The 27,101-nt window shown below is 58.4% G+C and overlaps 3 protein-coding genes across 6 annotated transcripts; 1 reads left to right on the top strand and 2 right to left on the bottom strand.

The window, feature by feature from the left end:
- The first annotated feature begins 1,220 nt into the window (after window positions 1-1,220).
- On the top strand, window positions 1,221-18,944 carry EXOC7 (exocyst complex component 7). 4 transcript variants are annotated; one of them, XM_082861521.1, is made up of 19 exons: window positions 1,221-1,323; window positions 1,528-1,593; window positions 2,742-2,926; window positions 3,112-3,217; window positions 5,484-5,706; window positions 7,677-7,844; window positions 11,790-11,858; window positions 12,833-12,978; window positions 13,246-13,398; window positions 13,670-13,768; window positions 14,168-14,230; window positions 14,502-14,568; window positions 16,112-16,177; window positions 16,808-16,928; window positions 17,144-17,239; window positions 17,969-18,032; window positions 18,253-18,294; window positions 18,394-18,527; window positions 18,775-18,944. In XM_082861521.1, the coding sequence occupies exons 1-19, from the start codon at window positions 1,264-1,266 to the stop codon at window positions 18,875-18,877; spliced, it is 2,031 nt and encodes a 676-aa protein (XP_082717647.1). In that variant the 5' UTR covers window positions 1,221-1,263; the 3' UTR covers window positions 18,878-18,944. The 4 variants fall into 4 exon arrangements, with proteins under 4 accessions (XP_082717647.1, XP_082717648.1, XP_082717646.1 ...); XM_082861522.1 differs by lacking the exon at window positions 11,790-11,858; XM_082861520.1 differs by having other exon boundaries at window positions 12,833-13,398.
- Window positions 18,945-19,876: 932 nt separating this feature from the next.
- Window positions 19,877-23,155, bottom strand: ZACN (zinc activated ion channel; the record flags this gene model as incomplete). Its single annotated transcript, XM_082860764.1, is given in 13 exon segments — window positions 19,877-20,022; window positions 20,025-20,066; window positions 20,510-20,627; window positions 20,629-20,675; window positions 20,780-20,987; window positions 21,119-21,243; window positions 22,018-22,187; window positions 22,450-22,507; window positions 22,510-22,540; window positions 22,692-22,736; window positions 22,886-22,971; window positions 22,974-23,032; window positions 23,103-23,155. Coding segments are annotated over 13 exon segments (1,188 nt in total).
- Window positions 23,156-24,401: 1,246 nt separating this feature from the next.
- Window positions 24,402-26,845, bottom strand: GALR2 (galanin receptor 2; the record flags this gene model as incomplete). The annotated part of the gene is given in 3 exon segments (XM_082860763.1): window positions 24,402-25,227; window positions 26,486-26,776; window positions 26,778-26,845. Coding segments are annotated over 3 exon segments (1,185 nt in total).
- Between the last annotated feature and the right edge of the window lie 256 nt (window positions 26,846-27,101).

Genomic DNA, 27,101 nt, shown 5'->3' with positions numbered 1-27,101 from the left:
ACCTGTACCTGGATGTCGGGTCCACAGACGAACTGAACAAAGCTGTGTGGCCACTTACTTCCCCAGGGCTGGGGGCAGAGACAGGGTGAGCAGGGAAGGGATGGAGGAGGGAGTAACTAGGTTTTGCAGGAGCTGGCTCTGGTGGTGGACCCAGAACAGCCATCCCTGCAGGAACCTTGATCCAGGTGCCCCTTCCCGCCCCAGAGCTATACTTAGAGGAGAGTCTGGGCAGAGGAACTGAGACATTCTGGCACCCTGCAGAAGGGGCCCTAGCAGCTCTCCAAGCCTTTCTGATTTCCTCAAAGGCCCTGTGAGCAATGCTCCCCGTGTGTCTGAATACCTGCAGGCAGGCCTCAACCTCTCCTTAACTGACCCCACCACCTGGGCCCCAACCCCTCAGACAGGTCTGGGCTCTTTCACCCTTCCCCTTGCACTGTTTCCGGATGTAGGAAAACTCCCCGCTGAAGCCACTTCTCTACCCGCCCAGGTCCTCAGCACTCCCACCCGCGCCCTTCCCGCAGCGGGGTCCTCACCCCCAGCAAATAAAACCACACAGTTCTCTACAAAACAGACACCTTCCGGTGGAGCTTGGGGCTTGTTCTCCGGTCCCATCCAAATCCCTGGGATGGACGCTCGGAGAACTCCTGCCACAGGAATTTGGCTGAGCCCCTCCACAAGGCAGAATTGTAGTTATGGTGCCGCTGGGACCATGGGCGACCACTCTGTCCCCAGCCGAGGGCTTGCACACAGGGCTCGTTACATGAGCTTTAGGGCCGAAGGGGGACGAGATTACACAGGCCCCTTGCTCATTAAATGGACACATATTAGGCGCCTGCTGTGTGATAAGCACTGTGCTATGCTTTGTGGGGAATGCGCCATCGATGCCTGGATCCAGACTTCGATCTGGAGAAACGAATTCGTCATTGATCTTTGTGAGAAGAGTCAGCCTTCCCACGAAGACGGCAAGTGAGTTGTAACTGTTGTGACAAAACGCCGCTCAAGAGAACTTTCTCTGTTGAGGGTGGAGACCCGCATCAAGGACAAACCCGAACACAGTTCTCTGCCACACCCAAGATGGCCACCTGCCCGGTCCCCCTGCCCTGAGTTGCACGCAGGCGCACTCAGCCTGCCACTCCTAACATGGCGCATCAGCGCGCCCCGGGGCGGGGCCGCGGGCGGAAGTGGGTGTGACAGGGACGGGAGCCGAGAGGGCACTCGGAGGCGAGGTACTGGGCAGTGAGAGCCGCTGGGGGGGTCGAAGTCATGATACCCCCGCAGGAGGCGTCCGCCCGGCGGCGGGAGATCGAGGACAAGCTGAAGCAGGTGAGGCTGGAGCTGGGGCGGCGGGGGAGGAGGGGAGGGGAGGGGTCGAGATCCGGGCCGGGCCTCTACTCAGGGAGGCGGCGGGAGTGGGAGGGGGCCCTCCCTGCGAGGAGACCTAGCCAGGGGCGAGGCCGTGGATCTAGGACGCGGTGGTCTCCTTTAGCCTTCGGCTTCTGGTGATGTCCTTGCCTGCGCTCCCCCCAGGAGGAGGAGACGCTGTCCTTCATCCGAGACAGCCTGGAGAAGAGCGACCAGCTCACCAAGAACATGGTGAGTAACCCCTCAGCTGGGAGGGCTTCCAGACGCAGGAGGAGAACCTGCGACCCGGTAGTTCCGGTACCTAAGGCCTGGGGGTGCCGGTCTGGGTAGCGGTGGTGGTAAGCTGTGGGTTTCTCTAGCAACAGTATGACACGTCTCTTAACACTCCCTTCCCCTCGTCCGCCCCTTCGCTGAGGATGCTGCAGCCCCCACTGGCCTGGACTTTCTGCTTTCTGCCTAAGTTCTCCATTCTTCCTTCTCTCCTTCTGCAGACATTTAGTGAGACTGACTTAGGTGGGCTGGGTACTGGCCATGCATCATCGTCAATTCAAGTGAGGGTTGGACGGCCGGGTTACCACTTCTGGGATTACTGAGGGCAGAAAAAGACTCAGCCTTCACCCCAGAGGGCTTGAGGTGTAAAATGAGCTGTGAAGTCAGAGAGATCTGGGGTCTAGTTCTCGCCCCTCCACTTATCTGTGTGTGGCCCCTGACAGGTAACTCTGACCCTCAGTTACCTCCTCTGCTAAAACGGACGATGCCAACCTCCAGTGTAACTGTGAAGGTCATAGAAGCTAATGCATCGAGATGCATTTTGCATAGTACCTGGTATACAATAGGTCCTCAGTAAATAAGAGTTTCCTTCCTTGTTCCTAGAGAAGACTACAAAAGCAAAAACCGAGCAGATACAAACTTGAGTATGTATTTAGTAACACAGTCATCAGGTGCTAGTCCTTACTTAATGAGATTCACTCTGGGAGAGAAAGGGTTTTGAAGGTACCAGCAATGCATTTGAGGCTACCCTGTATGAAACTACTTCCCGTTCAGTCCAGGAAAGCATCAGAGAGAATAGAGATTGAGATTTGACTTCAGAGGGTGGAAGGGAAGCCATCCTGAGGTGATTATCTGAGGAGGAGTTAATTTAATGCTTGACTTGCCTTCAAATCAAACTTCAGCCAATTTATTTGGGCCACCTCCTATGTGCCAGGCACATGGTAGGTTCTGGGGATACAGCGGTGAACAGGTGTACCCTGTCCCTTCCCTCATGGAGCTTATTGTCTAGAAAACCAGAGAAGAGGCAGCAATTGCCAAAGACCTGGTGGGTGGCAGAAGCGGTGCTGGGACAGCCCTGAGGCCTGAGAGCACGGAGCTTCCCCCCGCAGGTGTCTATCCTGTCATCCTTTGAGAGTCGCCTTATGAAGCTGGAGAACTCCATCATCCCTGTGCACAAACAGACGGAGAACCTGCAGCGGCTGCAGGAGAATGTTGAGAAGACTCTGTCCTGTCTGGACCACGTTATCAGCTACTACCATGTGGCCAGTGACACTGAGAAGATCATCAGGGAGGGGTGAGCTAGGGCCAGAAGGTCACATTCCTAACGCCTCTCGGACCAGTGGCTGTAGGCCTTGGAAGGGAGGAGTAGAATATATTTGAGTCCAGAGTCCCCTGTGTTAATTCTCTTCTCCCCTTTCCAAATACCATTCTCTTGGTCCTTCTTTCTGCCCAGGCTAATAGGACTTTTCTCCTTTCCAGCCCCACAGGTAGGCTGGAAGAGTACCTGGGAAGCATGGCCAAGATTCAGAAGGCTGTGGAGTATTTCCAGGACAACAGCCCAGACAGCCCAGAGCTCAACAAAGTGGTAAGGGGCCAGCAGAGTGATGTGAGAGGTTTGGGGACACCAGTCACGGCCCTGGTCTCATGAGAGACACTGAACCAGCTTAAAAGAGAATGTAGTAGAATAAACAGAAGTATATAATACCGTACACATACCGTAGGCATTAAGGTCTCTGTCTCAGAAATCACAGGCATACATTTTTATTGCATCTTAATAATTTAACTAAATTATAAGTTAAATATGAAGTATAAGTTTAACATTTGATTTTTATAAATGCATGGGTATTTTTTTATTGTAGCAAAAAATACATAATATAAAATTTGCCGTTTTAACCATCTTTAAGGGAACAGTTCAGTGACATTAAGTACGTTCACACTGTCGTATAACCATCTCCAGAATCCTTTTCATCATCTCAGACTGAAACCCTGTACCCATTAAACACTAACTCCCCTTTCTCCTCCCCACCAACCCCTGGCCATCATCACTCTACTTTCTGACTCAATGAATTTGACTAGTGAGGGGACCTGCATTCATGTTTTCATATTCAATTTTTTGGTGTCATATCTTTGTGTTTAAGTTTTGGGGTCTTTATTAGATCACCAGAGGGAGATGGAGAAGGGCTGGGAAGTGAGGTTTACTCAATGCATTGAGGAAAGGAGAGAATGCAGACAGGAGAAAAGGTGGGAGCAGAGGCCCAGATATCCCAGCCACTGAGGAACATCAGAGGGCAGGCCAGCTTGGACCCCCAGTCCCCTGGCACACCTTCCTGGTGGTACCACAGTTCTTCCCCTGAGGCGTGTGTCTTACCCAGAAGAGGGGGTGGGCTGAGGAGCAAAGATGGGAAACTGGCTTTTCTCCCACCCAGAAAGCTGTTGCTTAGAACAGAGCCTCCCAGCTTTTCTCGCATCGTGGCCCCATCGGAAATGAGAATGTTTGTGTGGCACACTGGGGTAAAGTGGTAACTAGCCAGTGGTCTCTGGCTGCACACAGCGCCACCTGGCCACCCGGAGGACTGACAAGATCAATACCTTGGCACACCAGTAACGCAGTGGGCACCCACCAGTAAAACCATAATACTGCAGCCCTTGGGTGGGCAGCATGGACTCAGAGATTGGGATGCCAGGGGCTGGAGAACTTGATTCTTGAGGGTCTCTACCAAGTTTGGATCACAGAGTGAAGAGCTCTGTGCTAGAACTTGGGTGTGGGCGTGGATTGGAGGAGGAGAGTACAAAGAATATGCTATAGGTTTACCCCAGAGGACGTACTTTTCATTTAAGCAGAAACGCTCCAACTCCTCTCTCTATTTTTAAAACATCTTTACTGAGATATAATTCACATACCATAAAATTTACCCATTTAAAGTATAAAACGCAGTAGTTTTAGTATAATCACAGAGTTGTGCAACAACACCGGAATAAATTTTATAACATTTTCATCGCCTATAAAAAGAAATCCATTGGCAGTCACTCTTCTTCCCTTCCCTCCCCCATTCACCCAGCCTCTGGTAATCACTCATCTATTTTCTGTCTCTGTAAATTTACCTCTTCTGGACTTCTGAAAATGGAATCACACAATATGTGACCTTTTGTGCCTGCTTCCTTCACTTAGCGTAATGTTTTCAAGGTTCATCTATGTGGTAGCGTGTGGAGGTGTTTCCTTCCATCGTGTGGTTGAATAATATTGCATTGTAAGGATCTGCCCCATTTTGTTTATCCATCCGCCACTTGACGGACACTCCACTTTTTGGCTGTTATGAACAGTGTTGCTATGAACCCTTGTGTACGAACTTTTGTGTGGACATACGTTTTCAATTCTCTTATCTGCTCTGGATACCTTTCGCTCATCAGATACATGATTTGCAAGTATTTCCTCTCATTCTGTGAATTGTCTTTTCACTTTTTTGATGGTATCGTTTACAGCACAAAAGTGTTTAATTTGATGTTGTCCAATTTATCTATTTTTTTTCTTTTGCAACCCCTTTTCTAACAAGAACACAAATTAATGGTACAATGAGAAAATAATCAGCTGATATCTGTGAAGCACCTACTTCTTGTAAAACTCTGGGTTTCACCTATGAACATATGTTTTGAGAGAACACAAGGGAAAGAAATAAGCAAAGCTTCCCACCGTTTATTCTCTGGGAAAAAGGAAGTGAAGGCAGAGGAGGGCCGAGGCCCAGAATCAGGAAGGCAAAGGAAGGGGATGGGGAGACGAGGGCCTGCTGAATGCTGGAACAGCCGTGGACCCTCTTTCTTCTTCCCCTCTCCCCTTCCTTCCTTCTTCCCTGTAGAAGCTGCTGTTTGAGCGGGGGAAGGAGTCGCTGGAGTCCGAGTTCCGCAGCCTGATGACCCGGCATAGCAAGGTCGTGTCCCCTGTGCTCATCCTGGATCTGATCAGCGGTGAGGACGACCTGGAGGTACAGGAGGAGGTGCCCCTAGAGCATCTGCCTGAGAGTGTGCTGCAGGACGTGATCCGCATCTCCCGCTGGCTGGTGGAATATGGCCGCAACCAAGGTGAGGTGTCCTGGGGAGGCGGGGGCCCAGGCGGCAGGGCCAGAGGGAGTGGACTTTGCCCTTTGTTTCTTTAATCCACCTGCATTTCTTTTAAAACAAAGGAGTTTAGTAGGAAACAATATGGGGAGTAAGTCTACAGCTTATGTATCAAATTATGAATCTAGCTAAATTCAAGCTTTTTTTATATACCTTACCTTCCTGTTTCTTTCCTTTTTTTGATTAATTATAAAAACTTCAAGTAGCACAGAAAGGCTTAGGTGAAAAGCAAAAGTCCATCTCCCCACTTCCCTAATGCTTACAGTATCATAACCCAAAGATGAGTACTGTTAAGGTTATTTATACCCTTCCAAAAAATTCTTTATGCCACTGCATGTGTGTGAGAGGGAGAGAGAGAGAATAAATATGTGTGTATCTGCTCCTCGTTCCCAAGTGGAAGGGAGCATACTAAACACTCCCCTGTGATTGTTTTGTTTTTATTTTGCTTTCAACTTAGTAATACGTCTTGAGAGTGTTCCGTATCAGTACATGTATATTTGCTTCATTCTTTTCGGCAGCTGCATAATATTCCATGGTATGTTGGTACCATCATTTCTTTAAATCCAGTCCCGGGATTTTTTTTTAAATCCCAAGTTAAGCAAAAAATTAAAAAAAAAAAAAACCCACCTGTAATGAATATTCAATTGAAAGCTTTTTAGCCCCCCACACCCTTTGTCTCTTTCTTAGTCTGTACACATACCAAGTTGTCAGCGTGTGTTATCACTGTCCCTGCCTTCCCTCGAGGACTCTGCGGTGCCAGGTCTCAGGGCCGCCTGTACTGACCGCACGGCACGTCTGTGGCTCATGAGCTGCGCTGTGGGAGCCGAGGGCTCGGCAGGAGCTTTTCAGGGGCTCCCTTGGGATAAGTGGGAGGCCAGTGGGTGCCTCCAGACCCCTCAGTCCCCTTCAGTCAGAGCCTCAGTGCTCTGTTCCGTTTTTCACATGGGTGACACACTCGTTGGGAGCTGCTGAAGTGTACCGTGGCATTCGTATCTTTTTCGTTGCTTGTTTGCATTTTTGGATTTTCCAGTTTTCCAGTATTGACAATGAGTGCTGCAGTGAGCACAGTTGTATGGCTTGCTTTGCTTGTTTAGGAAGTTCTCTGAGATATTTTCTCAAAGGTACAGTTATCAGGCAGAACTGTCTGAACAGATCTGTAACCTTCTTGCCGTCTTGAGTTCCTCTCCGGGTAGGTGGGGCCGGTCGACTGACCCATTGAAAATCCCACAGCTGTTTGTTCTTCATTAGCTTCATTTATCTTAGCTTTTTGACAGGGCTTTCACAATCCTCGAATTTTTTAAAATTTGCATTTCATTCATGGCTAAAGAAATGGTGTGTTTTTTTATTCAGTGACATTTGTTGTCTCTTTACCGCATATAAATTGCTCACATCCTTTGACCCCTTTGCAAGTTGAAGCTGGATGTAAACTTTACCTTTTTTTTAATCTAAAAAAACCTTACTGTGGACTTCCTTGGCAGTCCAGTGGTCAAGACTCTGCACTTCCCGCACCGGGGACATGGGTTCAATCCCTGGTCAGGGAAGATGCCACGTGGCATGGCCAAAAAAAAAAGAAAAGAAAAACCTTACAGGGAATTCCCTGGCAGTTCAGTAGTTAGGACTTGGCACTTTCACTGCCAGGGGCCCGGGTTCAATCCCTGGCAGGAGACCTAAGATCCCACAAGCCACATGGCGCGGCCAAAAATAAATAAATAAAATAAAAAATAACAACTAATTGTTGGTTCTGTTGGGGGATACTTTCCCTTTTAAGCCTTTGATTTGGGACGAACGAGGCCATGTGGGAGGCCGCTGGGAAGGGTTAGCACGGAACAGTGGTGGGCACTGCTGCTGCCCTGCGGAGCTGCGTCTGGAAGTGAGAGGGAGGCCCTGGGGCCAGGCAGAGGCAGGAACCCCAGCTGTCGCCCATCTCTCCTTAGACTTCATGAACGTCTACTACCAGATCCGCTCCAGCCAGCTGGACCGTTCCATCAAAGGCCTGAAGGAGCATTTCCGGAAGAGCAGTTCTTCGTCTGGGGTCCCCTACTCCCCTGCTGTCCCCAACAAGAGGAAGGACACACCTACCAAGAAGCCGGTCAAGCGGCCAGGTGAGACCCCACCCTGGCCGACCTCAGAACCAGACAGAAGCTCTGTGGGACCCGGGTTGCCTTTGCCCACCCTGTGGGTAGCAGCCGCTACAGCTTGACCTCACAGCGACCCCCAACTATAGGTACACAGGACAGAAAGCAGGTGTCTGCCCACCTAGCAAGGCCCCACCCAGTGAGCTCCTCTCTACCCAGCCGAGTCTGGGGGCTACATACGTGTCCTTGGAGTGGAGGGTCACAGGCACGGAGAGGTGGGCTGACAGGGGTGCCGGGGCAGAGTCCCTTGCTGGACCCCCTTCTCCTCCCTGCGTCGTCCTATCAGGAGGCCAGGCCCGCTGCTGCTGCCAAAACCGTGGACAGGACAGGGGCAGGCACTGCAGCCGTCACATTGCAGAAGGCCAGGGTGGCTTGAGGAAGTGGATAGGGGAGAGTTTACACTTTCACAGTCACCCAGAAAGGAAAATAATGCCACGCCTTCTTCTCCAAAGAACTTAATCCGGCTTTTGGGCTCCACTCGAAGTTAGTGCCTTGCGGTGGGAGAGTCAAGGGAGGGGTGTTGAGGCGGGAGACGCCTGGGCCCTGGGCGTCGGTGTCCTGGGTGAACAGCTCACTGTCTGTCCTTCTTCCCGTCATCATGTCCCCTGTAGTCTGTGCTCCAGGTAAACAGTGTTCCTGTGTGTCAGCTTCCGCTTGGCAAGCCTGGCTGTGTCTGGCTGCTGAGAGGTGTGGCCCTCGAGAGGCTGGGGTATTCCAGGGTGAGGGGCTGCTGCAGGCCCCAGGGAGAGAGAGCCAGTGAGGCTGGGGGCTGCTCCCACCCTAGCCTTCCCTGTCCAGCTGCTGCTGTGGGCACACGCACCGGTGGGACCCGCCCCTCACGACAGCGCTTTCCTTGCCTGCCCCTCAGAGAACGAGGGGCCTGTTGACACTCACCGCGGGCACCTGCTCTTCCTCAGGCCTTTGTTCAGGCTTTGGAGATATGGCGGAGCCGAGGGTGCCCGCAGGGGTGCAAGGGAGTAGAGCATAAGGGAATCTGGGTGGCCCCAGCAGGAAGAGCACTGTCCTCCCCCCTCCAGTGTGGATATCCTGGCTGACCCCCTGGGGAACCTGCCACACACGGTGACTCTACTAAGCCGGCCTGCGCGGCCGCAGCTGCCTGCACCTGGGCCTGTCCGTCTCTGCGCCTTGGTTCCGGGAGGCTGCGAGGCTGCCTGGGCCTCGGCGAGTCTGTGCTCTCTTCCCCTCTGTCTCTTCTCTGATGGGCCCAGTGGAGGCCCCAGGACCCCGACTGCATCCAGGAGTGCTGCTGGCCATGCAGGGAGCAGGGATCTGATCTCGGGGCCCCCAGTTTACCTAATCTAGCTTGGCTTAGAGCCCCAAGAGGAAAACCCGGGCTCTGAGCGTCCCTCTGGTTTCTGTGGGGTTTCAAGAGTTGTCAGGAGCTGGGGGGCTCAGGACTGACGTCAGGAACTAGGGAATCAGGCCCCTGGGACATCAGTTCCCAGCTCTTGAGCAGAGGAGCAGGGAGGCCTCGATGGGTAATGAAACACCGACCTCAACGTCGTTCGTGGTAATTGTGCTCCTGGTGGGTTTGGCGGCTGCCGGATCAGTGCCCCCAGCCCACGTCCACGTGAGCATACTGGCGAGGCTCCTGGAGGCCCGGCGGGCCCACCTGCTCCTGGTCGGTTGTGGGGCAGGGCACTGATTCGCTCATTAGCGGGGCTGCTCACTGAAGGGGCAGAACCCAGCCAGACAGATGCTGAGCCCAAGCCCCAAACTTGGTTATTAGTAACTAACTGCGGCTGGTGCAAATGGAAAGAGATGAACCGCTCAGACGCTGCCCCTCCTCCGCTAGCCTTCTGGGGAGCTGCCAGGCCCCAAGGAGCCTCGCTGCGCTCAGAGATGCGAGGGGGCACCTGGGAGTCCCCAGGGAAGAGGGGCGGAGCTACGCTCATGGGCGCCTCCCCTGCCCCAGTACATTTTGTTAACAGGGCAGCTGTACACATCTGTTTTAGATGCTGTTTTATTTCCCCGCGTTTTCTGCCCTGAGATGTCTCGTTCCCACAGAGGCGGCTGACCCTGGAGGCTGTGGGCGCTGCAGTTTTGTTTCCATTGTGCTCACTTGTGATACTAACTGTTGGTTTTTTCCCCCCGTGCCAAGGGCATGTGCCCTTTCCTGCTGCCCTCCCTCCTGCTCTCTGTGTGACGGCTCCTATTAACTTCTTTCTGGCTTTTGAGTTTTTCCCAATTGCTTTGGTGGTTTGGGTCCCTCCCCTGGTGTATGGGGCCAGTCTGCCTCTGGGTCTCCAAGCCTTCCGTCCTGGGCGCTGCTGGCCCAGGAAGCTCAGTCCCGTTTCACCAACTCCTGGGTGCTGCTTTCGTCTGGCTACTGTTTGGCCGCGTCCCGGCACTGAGCATGCCCGGAGAACTCTGCCTGCCCTTTGGGGAGGAGCCGTGGGCCTGCCTGCTTCAAGGTGCCCCCAGGCTCTGCCACCCGGTCTCGCCTTCTGGGTGTGAGGGCTCCATCGCTAGCTCCTCCATCCCAGGCCCTTGTCTATTTCTGAGTTAAGTGCCACTCAGTACTGTTTTTTATTTTTGGCGTCTCCTGGTGGATCTTTGCCCATCTCATCTCCTTCACCCTCTGCACTTCCTAAAATTAACTCAGATCTGGAACAGTGAGGGTCACTGGCAGGATCAGGAGCTCCACTGGGGGAACGAAATGTGTCCGTTCCTCCATCTCCTTCTGCGGGGCCTCCGGCGGCCCGGGAGAGGCCTGCTGGGAGAGACGGTACCCGGGCGTGCTCTGCTGGGGGCGGGCCCAGCAGAGGCCTGCTGGGAGAGATGGTACCCGGGCGTGCTCTCTGCTGGGGGTGGGCGTGGGCCTGGGGGGTAGGTGGAGGGCTGCTGCTGTTTCCTCTCACTCGTTTCCTAGGTCTTCTTATCTCCTCTCTGTGTGGCTCTGGTGACAGGGACGATCCGTAAGGCTCAGAACCTTCTGAAACAGTATTCCCAGCATGGTCTAGATGGGAAAAAGGGGGGCTCTAACCTCATTCCTCTGGAAGGTAATCATCCTGTGTTCCTCTCCTCTTCCCCCCTCCTCCACCGTGTGTCCACTCACGTGGTAGGGCAGAGCCTCCAACCCCCCAGAGGGCCTCGGCCGCAACCCTGAGAGGGGACCAGGGGTGGGAACTGAGGTCCTGGGCCTCTGACCCCAGCTGGCTCGGGGACAGCTTTCATGGCCCTCGGCCTGGTCCTGTCTGGCTGACGGCGGCTCTGCCCTCCCGGAGGCTTCCCGCTCCCTCCCCTCCCTGTCTCTGTCCTTGTCTCCTGTTTGAACTCAGAGAAAGTTCTTTGTCACGGGCAGCCCTTTCACGCTCAGACCAGCAGTGGCAGGACCAAGGCGGCCGAGGCCTCCTGGCCGCCCCCCTCCACCTGAAAGGCGAGCATGTGCCACAGGGGACAGGCAGCCCGTACACCATGTCCCTGCCTCCCTCCCATCAGAGGAAGGACAGCCCTGCCCTAGTGGACCAGATCCACCTTCAAAAGAATGACCCTGGGGGCGAAAAGAAGCCTGTCCCCATTCACTGGGCAGTGACATTTCTCTAACTGGATCTCTCCCCAAATATGGTGAGATAAACCCCCTGGGGCTGAGCATCAGACCTTCCGCAGCTGCTGGAAACGCTTCAGAAACCCAGTTTTCTCTCAGCCTCCAGGCGTGGGGAAACCAGCTCCCGAGGATGGTCTGGGGCACTGCAAGTCACGCTTGAAATGGCTGTTCCCAAGGTGGTCTGAGGCAGAGGAGGGGCTCAGAGCCCTCTCCAATGCCCCTTCCCCTACACCCCATCTCACATCCCCCCCCCGGAGGTCGAGGGCTTCTTCCCAGTCCCCCGAGAGGCAGCCACCCCGCCCCTGGATAAACGCTGCTTGTGTTTGCGGCCGACGTCTCGCTAGGTCACGAGCATGATTTCCGAGTTAAGCACCTGTCCGAGGCCCTGAACGACAAGCACGGGCCACTGGCCGGTGAGTACTGCAGCCCAGCCCGAGGGCAGCTGCCGCTGCATTCACGGCCGTCCCCAGAGGGCCTGCTCCGGCCTGGCCTAGCCGGCCGCTCCGCTCCAAGGATGAGCCCAGCCTACTCGCCTCTCTCTCTCCGGTCTGTCTCTCTTTTGGGCACTAGGTCCCCTTGCCTCTCTCCAGGTGGGAGTGCACGCCTGGCTCTCAGGGCCTGGGCCAAGGGCAGAAGTTGCCGCCACTCGGAAGGCGGGCAGAGAGGGCAGGCGGGCCCCTGGAGGGCAGGCAGCATCAACACCTGACTCCAGCGATGGCTCCAAAGCTCTGACTCCTCGGAGCCCGTCCCTCGGCACATAGGACCAGGTTGCCTGCGGGCACCCCTGCCCCAGCCTGCAATGCAGTAGCGGGATCCTGTCTCCTGCTGGGCAGCTGACAACCAAGGAGCCCTCCCCCTCTGAGGCTCACATTGCCTCATCTCCAGCTTTGACGCCATGCCAGCTAGCCTTATGGACCAGAGCCCACTGCCTCTGTATACATTCCAGAAGGCCTGGCGGGGCTGGTATCTGGCTCCAGAGGCCCAGCATTTTCGGACATGGACGACCACTGTGCCTGCCTCCCTGAGGTGGACGCGGCCACTTGCCCATCCCTGGGTGTCCTCTTCCCAGTACAATTCAGAATCCTCAGTCTTGGGGTCAGGCGTGTCTTATCCAGGAAGTCGATTGGGGGATCTTATCCTTTTTATCCATCTCCCCAACACCTCTCATACCTGACATTCTGGAACAAAGGCTGGACTCAGCCCGTTTTTCCTCGCGAACCCTGCCGGGCCTGCTGGAGTTCTCCCAGCTTTCTGCCAGCACAGTCGTCTTCCCCATCTGCTGCTAGTCTGGCTACAGGCCAGGAACTGGGGAGACTCGTGCCCCACCCCCCAGCAGGGAGAGGGTCTGCCCCAAACCAGTAGCTCAGGGGCACTGCTTTCCCCCCAGGGAGAGATGACATGCTGGACGTTGAGACCGACGCCTACATTCACTGCGTCAGTGCCTTTGTCAAGCTGGCCCAGAGCGAGTACCAGCTGCTGACGGACGTCATCCCTGAGCACCATCAGAAAAAGACCTTTGACTCTTTGATACAGGTCCTGCCCCTGGGCCCTGACCAGATGCCCCAGCATGAGCTGTCACTGCAGAAGCTTGAGTTCGGTCCGGGCATGCAGTCCACAGCCCTCAACTCCAGCCACCACCTCCACCTCCCATCCTGGGGATCTGTCCTGGATGGCGTGTCCCAGTCGGGACCTCCCCATTGGGGGCATACTTCCCCCACGCCCCTCCAGGTGCCCTCACCGTCCCTGGGAACCGGCTGTCTGCCCCCTCCCCTGAGCCCTCTCCCTGCCCCGCTCTCTCAGGATGCCCTGGATGGGCTGATGCTTGAAGGGGAGAACATCGTGGCTGCTGCCCGGAAGGCCATCATCCGACACGACTTCTCGGCTGTGCTCACCGTCTTCCCCATCCTGCGGCACCTCAAGCAGACCAAGCCTGAGTTTGACCAGGTGCTCCAGGTATGTGGGTGAGGATGCCCTTGGGGACCCCGGAAGGAGGAATCCTGCTGCCCGGCATGGCCCCCCAGGAGAACTGTGTTCTCTACCCCCACGGGTCCGCTCCGAGGGTGAATGGCAGCAGCTTCCTCAGGGTCCCGGGCATGTGGAGGTGCTCTCAGGGTGAGTGAAGAGGGGAGACAGTCCCCTGGGGTGAGGGGCCGGGAAGGAGCAGGGCCCCAGGCACAGCCTGTAGCCGGGTTCTGGCACCCTGTGCAGCCATGTGCTTCCTCAGGGGACGGCGGCCAGCACCAAGAACAAGCTGCCCAGCCTCATCACCTCCATGGAGACCGTTGGAGCCAAAGCGCTGGAGGACTTCGCTGACAACATCAAGGTGCTCTCCCTCCCTCCACTGCCGTGCAGGACGGCCCGTGGGGCTGTGGGCAGGGCTGCCCGTGACCTGGCTTGGAAACTCTTTCTGAAAGCAGGCCCCCAAGAGGGGCGGGCCTGCCCTGTGGGGAAGCCGGCCGTGCTGCTAGTCTCCTGTCAGTGCCCACGGGCCCCCCTTTCTTCCCCAGGGGCTCCAGAGGGCCCCCACCCCAGGCGTCAAGCTCCTGCCCCGCTTTTCCCATGTAGTCATGTCCGTATGTCTGTCCCGCTCACCTTTGTGCCCGAGGGGCATCCTGACACCTGTCTGCCAGGAGGTGGTGCCATGAGCCCGCAGACTGGGGTGTGGGGTGGGTGCGGGACTCCCCGGGAGCTGCTTCAGGGAGTCGGGCTCTTCTTCCCACAGAACGACCCGGACAAGGAGTACAACATGCCCAAGGACGGCACCGTGCACGAGCTCACGAGCAACGTAGGTGCTGCCCGGGGGCTCCTGGGGCGGGGAGGGGGCGCAGGTGGCAGGATGGACTGCAAGGTGCTTAGTGCCCCCAGCAGACAGGGCCTTTCCCAGGAGGCCAAACCCACAGGGTGAAGCACGAAGTTTGCAGCCACCCTTTTCACTGGGCAGGCCCCTGGCCCTGTACCTGTCCTGGAATGGTCAGAGGGGGTGAACTGTAGGAGGTGATCCGACCTTTGGGTCCTGCCCTTGACCTTCTTCCTGGACCTGTTTTCTCCCCACGCAGGCCATCCTCTTCCTGCAGCAGCTCCTGGACTTCCAGGAGACAGCGGGCGCCATGCTGGCCTCCCAAGGTACTTGGCACCTCCCAGCGGGGCCCCGTGCCCCACTCCTCCCTCTGGCCTGGAGACGTGGGGTTAGCCCCCTCTGGGTGAGGAGATTTCCCCCGCCCTGTGGAGTGGGAAGGAGATGTGGCCTGTGGCGGGACCCCCAAGCTGCTTGGGCCATCTGGGCCCAGCATCAGGAAAGCAGCCGGGGTTTGACTACCTTTCCTGGCCTCCAGCCCCTCTCGGCTCCCTCCACGGTCCTCACTCTGGAGAGCAGAACTCACTTGTTTGGAGGTGCCCTTCCCGCCCCGCCCCGCCCCTCCTGCGTTTCCCCACCTCCTCCTGTGTTGCCTTTCCTCCTCATTAGTCCAGTACAGCTGACCCCTTACAGCTGGCATCTCAGGGCCAGCCTGGTGTCTTCCCAGGACTGTGACTGCTGTCCTGGGACTGGGGCTCAGGAAGTTAGCACGTGGGGAAGAGCGCGCTTCCGAGCACTGAGACCCAGCCCAGCTTGTTGGGCCCCAGGCCTTCCCTTTTCCCCCCAGTCTAGGGGCAAGGAGCCAAGGTGCAGCCTCTGGCCTGTGGTTCTCCCGATGTCCACTTTCCAGTGTGTCGCTGGCCTTCAGGGGTCCAGCCTGGGCTGTCCTGCTGTCTGTTTCTGGCGTCGCGGGGAGTGGTCTGCTTGGCTCGGGTGTTGTGGCCGTTTCTAACCTGTTTTTGCACTTTGCATCTTTCTCCCTCCTTTGTCTCTCCCCCCTTCCCCTCTGCGCACTGCCTCTCACTGCGTAGTTCTTGGGGACACATACAATATTCCTTTAGACCCCCGAGGTAAGCAGCAGGGCTCCGCAGCCCCATCCTTCCCCTCTGAAGCCCCCTGAGTGAGGTTCCCTGGGGACAGAGGCACCTGGACAGACTCGGGACCCCAGTAGGAGCGGGGTCAGAGGGCACACGGTTCCTTCCGGGTGCTCCCAACCCTCTCAGCTCCCTGACGGCCACTTTCTGTCTCTGGGTTTCTCCAGGCAGCATCTTGCTGTGTCCAGCACCCTAAGTACACCCTTCAAGCTGGTCCAGCACCTCCCTGTCCCCTTCCTCCCCCATCCGCTCCCTTCCCCCCTTGGCTTTCTGCTGTGTGCAGCCAGCAAGTCTCTGTTAGGAAGGGCCTGGTAGAGGAGGTTGTGGGCAGTGGGGGTGAAGGGGGAGAGGCCACGGGGGGCCTATTCTAAGACTCTGTTGCTGACAAATGGGAGAAGTGGGCCTTGTCGGTACCCCCAGCATGGGTCGGGGGCTGGGTTGCAGAGACTGTCCCGTTCCTGTCCTGCCAGCCTTCCTGCCGGCCCTGGGCCAGCTCATTACCCCCGCCAGCCGAGACCATGGAGGCGCCGGCCCTGGGTTCCAGGAAGAGTCCCAGGGAGTGCCCCCCGCAGCGGGAAGGGAGCCCTGTAGCTCAGCACGTCCCCGGGAGGCTCGGGCCCCTCCCAGGGTTTCCTCAGCCGCTCCGCGGGCCTAGGGGAGGCCAGAGAGGGTCTCGGCTGCTGCCACTGCTGTGGTAACAGGACCCCTCCTCTCACAGAGACCAGTTCCTCAGCCACCAGCTACAGCTCCGAGTTCAGCAAGCGCCTCCTGAGCACCTACATCTGTGAGTGGCAGCCTCCGGGGCCCGGCCTCCCCACCTCCCGGCCTCCCCGCCTCCCCGCCTCCCGGCCTCCCCGCCTCCCCGCCTCCCGGCCTCCCCGCCTCCCGGCCTCCCAGCCTCCTGGCCTCCCCGCCTCTTCCCTTCCGTCTCCTCTCTGTGCTCTCCTGCTAGTCCCGGTCCCGCTCCTGAGCACCAGCGCCCCGCCAGCCAGCAGCCTCCGGGGCCCGGCCTCCTGGCCTCCCTGCCTCCCCGCCTCTTCCCTTCCGTCTCCTCTCTGTGCTCTCCTGCTAGTCCAGGTCCCGCTCCTGAGCGCCAGCGCCCCGCCAGCCAGCAGCCTCCGGGGCCCGGCCTCCTGGCCTCCCTGCCTCCCCGCCTCTTCCCTTCCGTCTCCTCTCTGTGCTCTCCTGCTAGTCCAGGTCCCGCTCCTGAGCGCCAGCGCCCCGACTTTTAGAATCGCAGCCTGGCCTCTGGTTGGGGGGCCGCGGGGTCTCAGCAAAAGGCTCCCAAGGCTGGTGGGGTCTCGAGTCCGGGAGGATCAAGGAGCGACGGGTGGGAGTTGGTCTGTGGGCCCCAGGATTGGGTCATCTGGGTCAGCCTGCCATGGGAGGCGTGACCACATCCTGCCCTGTGCAGGTAAAGTCCTGGGCAACCTGCAGCTGAACTTGCTGAGCAAGTCCAAGGTGTATGAGGACCCGGCTCTGAGTGCCATCTTCCTGCACAACAACTACAACTACATCCTCAAGGCCCTGGAGAAGTAAGTGGCTACGGGTGCTGGTCTGCGGCTCTCACCTGCCCCTGCCTGGCCTGCCGGGGCTGGCTGTGCCCCCTCGTGTCCAGGGCAGGAAGGACGCCGCTTTACCCTTCACAGTCCCAGGACGCAGGGAGGTGGGAGGCAGGCCCCACTGGTGTTGCTGCAGAGGCCGGCAGCCTTTCTATCGTCCTCTCCTCTCTCGCCTGTTCCCACCCCAGGTCTGAGCTGATCCAGCTGGTGGCCGTGACCCAGAAGACTGCCGAGCGCTCCTACCGTGAGCACATCGAGCAGCAGATCCAGACTTACCAGCGCAGGTGGGCCTCTGCCCACCCTCCCGCTCCCCGACCTGTGTGCCCACCAGTAACGCTTGCTTCTCAGAGCCTCGGGATGCCGGGCCCAGTCAGAGTGGGCTCAATGACGGGGAACTGCCACCCTGTGAACCCCAATCCTCTGCTTGCTTTTTAATCACACTCGTGGGGTGGAGAAGGGTAGTTGCCAAGGGTGACGACTAAGATGGTTGAAGGGCTGCCCGCCAGAGATGTGGGAAACGTTCAGACCAGGTGAAGAGCAAGCTCACAAGGTCCCTTGAACTCGGCTAGCCTCACTGCAGGGCTGTCTCCGCCCCCTCCTCTTGTTTCTTAGTTTGTGCGTCTCTCTCTCCCTTTGCGTGTGTCTTCCCCGTGACCGTATCTCCCTCTGCTTTCCCATTTATCTGTCCTCCATTCCCTCTTTTCTCATCTGCTTCTCCATCTTAATTGGCCATGATACCAACGTGAAGTGTCGTTGGTAGTGTTTGTTCAATTTATTGAATGTTCTGTTTCCTGTCCTTAATTTTAAAAGCGAGCAGCTTGAACAGTTTTATTCCCAAGGAAAACGATCTCAGCTGTGTTTTGCTTAGTTATGACCCACACTGATCCCTGCCCTCACCCTCTCCCCCAGTAGATCAAGATATTTTTAAAAAACAAAGCAGTCCAGCCCCAGGGAGGGAGCAGCTGCCTGAGGCTGTCCCTCCTCTGCCCTCTGCTTCCCTCCCTGCCTGGCAGTTGGTTAAAGGTGACTGACTACATCGCTGAGAAGAACCTGCCTGTGTTCCAACCCGGAGTCAAGGTGGGCTGAAGGCCTGGGCTGGGAAGGGATGTCTAGCAGATGTGGTGCTTTCTGTTGTGTCTCTGGGAAAAAACAGACAACTGGGATGAGAAAGCAAAGGATGCCCGTGGCCATCCGGGCAGCAGGGGAGAGGGCTGGGCTTGGGGTTTGGGGAAGGAGCAGGGGCAGGACGATCCTGCCCTGAGGGACGCTTTCTCTGCCGTCTCCCCTGGCCCCCCAGCTTCGGGACAAGGAGCGGCAGGTGATCAAGGAACGTTTTAAGGTAAGTCCCCCGCTCCAGTGATCGCTGCTGCTACTGTAGCAACACAGACTCAAACCTTTGTCTCTGGGTCACTTCTGTTTCCACCGTTTTGGTGACCAGGGCTTCAACGATGGCCTGGAAGAATTGTGCAAGATCCAGAAGGCCTGGGCTATTCCCGACACGGAGCAGAGGGACAAGATCCGCCAAGCCCAGAAAAACATTGTTAAGGAGACCTACGGGGCCTTTCTGCACAGGTTAGCCCTCCGTCTCTGCCCTCCCAGCCCCACGCTCCCCGTTGCCCCGGCTGGACCACTGGGTCCTTCTCTTCTTCAAGGAAACCTGGAGAGGGTGGTGGGTTTGGGTGGCAGATCCAGTGCCCACGGCTTTGGTGTGCGGCCAGACCCAGACATCACCCAGGGGCACCCCATCGGGAGGGCCTCAGGCTGAGGCAGAGCTGGGGGGGGGGGCTAGGCATCCCCACTGACCTCAGCGCCTGGTCAGGTATGGCAGCGTGCCCTTCACCAAGAATCCTGAGAAGTACATCAAGTACCGCGTGGAGCAGGTGGGCGACATGATCGATCGCCTGTTTGACACCTCCGCCTGAGCCGCCACCGCCCTGCCTGGCTCTGCCGACCAGCCATGTTATCGGACAGATAAACCGGTGTTAACTTGCCTCTGGGCCCTGGGGTCTTTCTCCACCACCCCGACCAGGAGCCCTGTCCCTGAGCCCTCGGGTCCTGGTTTGCCCTTCCTCTCGCGGCCCCCATTCCCCACACAAGCAGCGCTCTCCCGGAACTCGGGGGTTCCTCCGCGCCTTGGGTTTCATGACCCTGACTGCGGCTCGCAGGGGCCACGTGACGGCTTCAAGGCAGGAAGGACAGGGAAGGAAGACAGAGGTCTGTGCCCTCAGCCGCCTTGTGTGGACAGGAGCAGGAGAGCAGAGCAGGCCCACCCCCGGACCAGCTCCGACTTGGGGATGGAGAACCCCCTTCAGCCCAGGCGTGAGGGTTGGGCTCGGAGGAGCTGGCCACACTGCAGCCACAGGGCCTGGAGAAAGGCAAGCAGGGTTGACCCGCTCTCGGATTCAGTGCAGAGACCGCATTCCCCATCCCCGCAGTCCTGCGGTCTGGGGGGTTCTGCCCCCGAGGCATCCCCCCGGTGGCTGGAGCAGGAGTGCTCTGTCCCCTGCCCTCTGGGGGCCAGCGCTCCGCAGGACTTCACAGAAGGAGTTCTGACAACCCCGTGCCTGGAGCCAAGCAGCAGTGGTTGCAGAGGAGCAGTTAGGCTGCGTGTGGGGACTGGGTGACCAGTGAACAGTCGTGAGACGATCTGGGGCAGAGTTGGGGTCGGGGGCATGAGATGGGCCCCACCTACTTTGACAAAAGTGAACAGCTGAGCTCAGTGAAGACAGACCCCTGAGGCACCCTTGCAGTGGGATGATGGGTTTATTCCACACTCTTTGCTTGCATGCTAACAGAAGGGAGAGCTCAGGGTGGCCTGGGGTCCTCCAGGCTTAGGGAAGAGAGTCGACCTCCCTCCCTCCTCTTTCCTGAGACCCTGTCACAGCCCAACTCCTCAGGTCTGTAGCCCCAGGCCCTGACCCTTACAGCCTGGGCCACCCGCCGTGGGGTGCAGCCTCACCAGGGGCTGGGTCCAACTTGCATGTCGCCCACATCCGGAGCACAGCGCAGATGAACTGGCTACACAGCGCCCCTGCCACGTACACCAGGAAGAAGATGTGGTCAGCAGCTCAGCCCAGCTCCTCCTGGACCCCTTTACTCCTCTGGAGGCTTCTGTGTGGGGAGAGGCAGGAAAAGGAGGTGTGCTTCAGGGCTCACCTGACATGCACACTCTCCAGGAGCAGAAGGGTGAATCCCAGGAGGTGCCAGTCTGTATTTCTCCCTTCGTTAGAGTCACAACTAATGAGTGTTTGGGTCTGGCCCATTCTAGGTCATCTTGAGTTGAAAAAACGTCCCACAAGAGAGGCTCTGCAAGGCAGAGGGTTATCTCAGGGAGTCTGAAGTGACCCGGGCCTTTAGGGAGGCTAACCCTGCTCCCGGCTCCAGACCTGCTGCTTCCAAGGGCAGCCGTGATGGAACCCAGGGACAGTGGAGCCAGCAGAGTGGATGCAGGAACCTCTAAACAGCCTGGTAACCCGCAACCCCAGCCCACCAGCTCTGCCCCTAGGCCTCTTTCCTCAGCAGCCCCCAAGGAACGGGCCCCAGGCCCTGCCCACCTTCAGGATTGGGCCCTGGGTTCCCACAGTCGTGCCGCTCCCTGCTCAGGACCGGGCTGGGGCTGCTCTCAGCCCTGAGGTTGCTGTGGGCTAGCAGCCCGGACAATAGCCCGGTCTCCCGTGGTGCTGATGAAGAGCAGCAGCAGCAGGGCAGTGACGTAGTGAACTGGGGAGGTGGGCAGGGGTGGGGCGACAGCAGGTGCGGGCAGAATGAGGTGGGCCCAGCACAAGGTGGTCCTGCCCCCGGCCAGGCGAGGGTGTGGGCCTTACTGAGCAGCGGGTTGCAGGAGGAGAAGCTGGGCAGGGCCTGAACCAGGGAGGAGTGGAAGACGAGGTAGCCCAGCAGCAGGGTCACCTTGTAGGCAATGCGCGCCGTCCGGAGGGGCAGCAGCGCCCCGCACAGGTCAGCCAACAGCAGTGCCTCCCCGGGTACCAAGAGCGCTATGATGGCCTTTAGCGCTGTGTTCTGCAGGCACAACTGGAAGGAAGAAGGTCGGGACTTTCCAGTGGGGGTTGCGCAGGGGTGGGCGGTAGAAGGGTGATGTCACGGCCTCTGGCTGTGCATCCTCGATGCCCCCATCAGCCCTCAGCAGCCACCTCCCAACTCACCGTCACCTGGAAGCAGGGCACCAGCTGCTGGGATGGGACTTGGGTTTTCAAATCCTGAACTACGTATTCCCTCTTGACACTCACCATCTCATTCACCACATGGGCCTGGAACTCCAGCTCCATCACTGAAGGGGTGGGGGTGAGAACAGTGAACTAGAAATACCCCTGCCCCCGCATCTCTCTTGGGGGTAGGGGCAGGGACAAGCTGGAGCCCAGGGATGCTGGAGCCCTGTGTTGGTTGCTGGGGGCAGACTTGGAAACTGGTCTGTATAAGGGCTTTCCAAACCGGATTTCGCAAGACCCCAAGTTTACTCCAGTTAGAAGAAGGGCCTTATCAGATTCACAGGTGAGTTTTCATTGTAAAAATAAATGCACCACTTCATGGAGGGGACATGGTCACAGACTCATTCACCAGTATATCATCTCACACCTGAAATAATTAGGATTCATTGGGCGGCAGCTGTGGTATTTCCCAGAGGGGAGGGATGTAGGGAAGGATGGAACTTCGCCGCCGAGTTGGACGTCACCTGTTGGGCTTGTGGGATATTCACTGGGTGGCTACACCTTCGGGATGTTTCCAGGAATGAGCCAGCAGCAGCCTGAGCCTCTGGGCTTGACACAAGTGTGCAGTTCGGCCCTGGCTGCTGGGGGCATTGCTCTGGGGTAGCTGATGGGGGAGAAGAGAAGACTGGAGGGGGGCTACGGCCTAGAGCAGGGGAGGACTAGGAGGTGGGGCTGCTGTTTGAGTGGGAGGTGCCCGGTGAAAGCAGAACGATCAGCTCCCCTAAGCCTGGGGGTGGACTGGTGTGAACACAGGGCCGGGACCCCTGTGTCAGGTGTTCGCTGGAGGCCAGAGGCTCCCCTCTCCCTTCATCTCCCAGCTCCTGTCCTGTCAGCACCAGTGTTGCCAAAAGCGAAGAAGCTGAGGCTGCAGTGGCGCTGGTCCCTGGGGAAGTGGAAAAGCTCAAAGTCACAGTTGGTCTCCGTGGTGAGGACCAGGTAGAGCTCGATGTGGCCATCCCGGTCCACTCGGGCTTGTGGGCTCTGGCCCTGCCAGTTCACCCAGAGCCTGCAGAGGGAAAGGTACCACAGCCAGTGGCCCAGCTCCTCCTCAGAAGGGGGAGGAGGGGGAGACCCCAGCATATGCCCAGCTGCCATCCACTGCCCTCGGGGTTCCAGAAGGGGCACCATAAGGCATGGGAGTTGTGCCAGTGGTCTGGCAGGGCCACCAGGAGGGGGATATTCACTAAGAGGACCTCCCGGCCCTAGATGGGGAATAGCGAGGGCTATGCCTGCCTAGTTCCTGAGACAAGAACCCCCGCCTCACTTACACCTCCCGGATAGTGAGTCCTGGTGTCCAGAGAGAGTCCCAGGGCAGCGTGACTCTGCCCTGCCGGTGGCCAGGCGAGTGTCCAGCCAGGACTAGGGACACAAGGATGCTACTAAGGCTCCCACTCTCCGTATACATGCGCCCTTGGGCTTGGCAGGTTGGTGAAGGCCAGTGCTTCTGTGCTGGGCTTACAGAGGTCTCCCTTACTCACCCCCTGCCCCCACACTGGTGGTGGGTGCTCACCAGTCGAAGCAGCATCGTGGAGGACACTGTGTACCGCAGGATGTCCTGGGGGAGGGGGCAGCAGGTCACCTCGGGGGTGGGTGCTACGTGACAAGAAGGAAGGAGACCCCAGCACTCACTAGGCTGAGTCCTGTCCCATTCCTAGCTCAGCGCTTGGGCCCCCGAGTTCTCCACAGCCTGAGGACACTTAGCACGTTAAACACGTTTGACACAAACACCTGCACGTCCACGAGCAGGGGCGCGCTTCCGTTCGGAATCTGGATGGTTTCCTGAACCTCCTGGGGTTGAGGTTGAAGAAGGATGACCAGTCTGAGGGATGGAGGTCGAGGTCACCCAGTGCCCTGGGGCCCAAATCCCAAAGCTCAAGACCCTACGCTTTCTACCTGCCAACCGCTGACACGCTGGAGCCACAGTGGGGTTCCGAGCCCGAGGAAGGTGAGATGGAGCAGGAGCCGCAGGGCCATTGGCAGCAGCTGCTCGGAGGGGCTGGATGGAGCAGCAGCGCCAAGCTACGACCTCCACTTCAGTCACTTCTCTGCGCGACTGGGCAGTTGGTTGGAGGCAGCTGTTCTGCGCACCAACCCTGGAGCCTTGGACTTGGCACACCCCCACCCCAGGTTCAGCAAACAACTGAAGACAAAGCTCAGGACCCAGCCCCGCCCACCTGGCACCTGCCTATATGCTTCCCGGTCCTGCTCCATTTCCACCACCTGGAACCAATCATCACACTCAGGACCCATCAAGCAGACCAGGGAAGCGTGGGAGCCCTGCTCAAACACGCACACACTTTTCTCTGACACTGTCCTTCCAATCTGGCCAGGTGCAGCCTCTGTTTCCACAGCAGGCACCGCCTGGCTAAATACCCAGACCCTTACCAAAGTGCTCTGTGCTCAAAGACCCGAAGTGGGCACACCCTTGGGTTACCCTGCCTCTTCTCAAACACTGAACTAATTTCATGTAAAAAGCTTGGCTCAAGAACTCCGGGAGTGGGGCAAACCTGGGGACAGGTAGAGGCTGGCTCCTGACCAAAGCTCGGGGCGGGATTCTCAGCCTGCCCCGGTCCAGCAGTGCCTTAGAACCGCTGCTGTGCGCCCCAGAGCAGGACTGACGGGTGTGCGGGTGACTTTCCTGGCCTGAGGATAAAGCAAGCCCTTGGAGACCAGATCCCAGATAGCTGCAGTGAAGGAAGGAAGCCCAAAGGCTGAAGGTGGGTAGGCACTGCTCTGGCTGGCATGGCTCCAAGGGACCCCAGGGAGCCGGGAACAGGCAAGGACTCGCCACCCGCAGGCGCACGAACGCTACTAGGAACACACATAGTGTCCAAGTCTGTCATCGACCGGTTTATCGAGCACGCTTAAACACTCAGCCCGCCTTTGTCGCGCTCACCGGCGGCTGCTGGCTCCCCGATCTATATACACCTGGCCCTTCCTCATGGCCACGTGCAAAGAGCCTTCGGTCGTCCCGCGCTCCCCAGCCTCAGTTAGGGATTTCTACGCGGACTTTAACTCTGCCGCCTTCAGTGCGGGCCGCCCTCTTTCCTTGTAACTGAGCAGGGCACCCTGCCCTCATTTAGCCGGAGCGCCCCTGTGAAGTTGTAGAGCCTCGCGAGATATGCGGAGACACGGCGCGCCAATGCCCGCGGAATGGATTGCGTGTTTTATTAACAGATGAAACTCCCTCCACGATCCCCCGACCTCTGACTCCAATCTTTCAACACCCAAGTGTACTCCCTAAGTGCCTTCGGGTCACATTAACTGTCAAGGTGGCTTTGGGAGCCTTTTGGTCCCGCCAGGACAGGCTGGGAACCGAGCTCGAGGACTGGCAGCTAAGAGGCGCCGGCGCAGGAGCAGAGGGCCCGGCTGCCTCGCTCACGTGCGTTACGTCGGTGGACTCGCGCTCCAGCACGCTGCCGCTGTGGGTGCCCTGGGCCGCGACGCACACGCGGCCGGAGGCTCTGCGCGGGGCGCGGCGCAACAGGCCCGCGCAGATCTTGCGGAAGCCCTTGCGGAAGTGCTTGGAGACGAGAGCGTAAACGATAGGATTGGCGCAGGAGTTGGAGTAGGAGACGAGGTGCGAGAGGATACGCAGCGCGTAGGTAGCGCGCGTAAGGGGGAAGCGGCCGAACCACACGCAGAGGTTAAGCGCGTGGTGAGGCATCCAACAGAGGCAGAAGAGCGCGGCCACGATGACGATCATACGCGTCAACTTGCGTTTGGCGCGCCGGGCGCCCGAGCCGGCGGCCACCGGGTCGACGGCTCGCCAGAGGTAGCGCAGGGTGCGCGCGTAGGTCAGGCCGAGCACCAGCACGGGCAGCAGGTAGCTGAAGACAAAGGTGCAGAGGTCCATGGCGCGGCGGCGAGGCGCGCTCCACGCCGGGCGGCACACGGTCAGGTTGGCTAACCGTGACTGGCGGTAGTAACTCAGGTACGGCCCGGAAAAGAGCAGCGACAGCCCCCAGATGAGCCCGATGACCGCCAAGGCGTTGCGAAGCGTGCGCAGCTCGCGGGAGTGCAGCGGGTAGCGGATGGCCAGATACCTGCGGGTCGGGCCAGAAAGGGAGACGTCTGGTGTGCCGGCGGATTCGCGGAGGCAGGGCCGGACCCCTCCACCTCGAGCCCCACGCTCACTGTCGAGGAATGTCTCTAGCGCACGGTAATACCGCACAAGCCCGGAGGGCGACACAGAGCATCCCGGACACCCTCAGCCGCGCCTACACGTGGGGCGGGACCCGGCAGCAGGAAAGGCCACTCATCTGCTCTTCCTGAGACTACGACCACAATCGGATTCCACCCGGGAGGGCACCCCGAAGAGTAAACCGACTTTGGGGCTCCGGCAGGCTGTGATTACCCACCAGTGACGGTGCCCGGAGAGGTAGGACCCAGGCGCCTTGAGGCCCTAGGAGACAGCCTGGAGACACTGTCAGGCAAGGTACCGCAAGGGAATTCTTTAGAGAAGCCGACGTTCTATGGGTCCCATCAGTGCTCTCTTCTTGGAACCAACACACTTGGCATTCAGTGGAACTGGGAGGTGTATGGGGAATGTGGCCTCACCTCGCTGCCTGTCCAGGGAAGGTTGGGAGGACGTGGGGACGGAGGGGGCCGGGGAGATACCAGGATTCCCTCCCTAGGAATTCCCCAGGTGTCCTTTCAAGCTTCAGCTTCCAGGGGGACCCTTGGGCCCGCTCCTCTCCTGCCCTTGCCCCCGGGCCTGTTGGTCAGGTTGTGGGAGCCTCGGGCATGCTTGCTTGGACTTTGGCATGGGCCCTCACGAAGGACCCAAATTCTGCAGTCCGCACCAGAGTCGGCTGTGCGGAGCAAACTGTGGCTTGGAGGCCAGTGAGGTGGAGGCGCCCGAGTTTGACGCCAGGAGACAGGCCAGTGGCTTCACGCACAGGATTACTGGATGGGCAACTCTGAGCAAATCACTTACAAACTCGGTTTGGTCTGTAAATTGGGCACAGTAATCCCTCCCATCCCAGCCTCCCAGGGGCATCGAGCTTCAAAGGAGACCCAGCACGGGGGAAAACCCTTTGCACCCAGAAACGTTGTGCTTTGTCAGATGTCAGCGACGCTGGAGAGCTGAGGTCTCCAGCCGGAAGCCCCTGAGGATGCACCTAACAGAGAGACACGGAGGTCCCCCATTCTTATTCTTCTTTTTCCTCTTACACGCCTGCTTGTCTTTCACTCCTTCCTGCTTCCCTTGCCTTCCTAGTGTTCTTTTCTACTTTCCACACATCCCTCCTTGACCCTCAAGTCCAGCCCCCTTCTCCAGCCACAGCCTGCCTGCCAGCTCACCTGTCCAGGGAGACGGCAGCCAGTGTGAAGCTGCTGGCATGCATAGTGAGGAAGATGAGGAAGTGCACCGCCTTGCAGAGCAGCGAGCCGAACACCCAGTCGTCCAGGGTGTAGATGGTGGCCTGGAAGGGCACGCAGCACACAATGAAACACAAGTCGGCCACGCCCAGGTTGAGGATGAACAGGTTGGTGGTGCTGACCGCCTGGCCACCACGAAGCAGCACGGCCAGCACCAGTGAGTTGCCTATGGTGCCCACGAGGAAGATGAGCGCAAATAGCATGGGCACGATGAGGCTGCCAGCTACCCCGGCCGCCCGCCTCGTTCGTGTCCTCGGTGTCCAGGCCACCCGAGCCATTCATAGTTCCGCCGCACCGGGGCTGCCCCGACTTCTGCAGCCGTCTGCGTCCTGGCGAGCGCGCAGCTCCGGCGGTTTTCAGCCGCTGCAGCGCCCAGAGCGACTCGGTGGAGCTGCGGACGGAGTGAGTCTCGCTGAGGCTGGGGCAGGAGAAGCGGGTGCGCTGGGGGCAGGGGAAGGAGCGAGCAGCCGAAGGGTGGGGTGTTCCCCCTGGCGACCGGCCGCGCTGGGGGAAGGACTGTCCAGTGGCCTCGGCGCGC

This window comes from Leucopleurus acutus (assembly GCF_964270905.1).
Source record: "Leucopleurus acutus genome assembly, chromosome: 19".
Lineage (NCBI taxonomy): Eukaryota > Metazoa > Chordata > Mammalia > Artiodactyla > Delphinidae > Leucopleurus > Leucopleurus acutus.
Note: the sequence above shows the minus strand (reverse complement) of the source record. Positions and strands in the feature narration are given on the sequence as shown.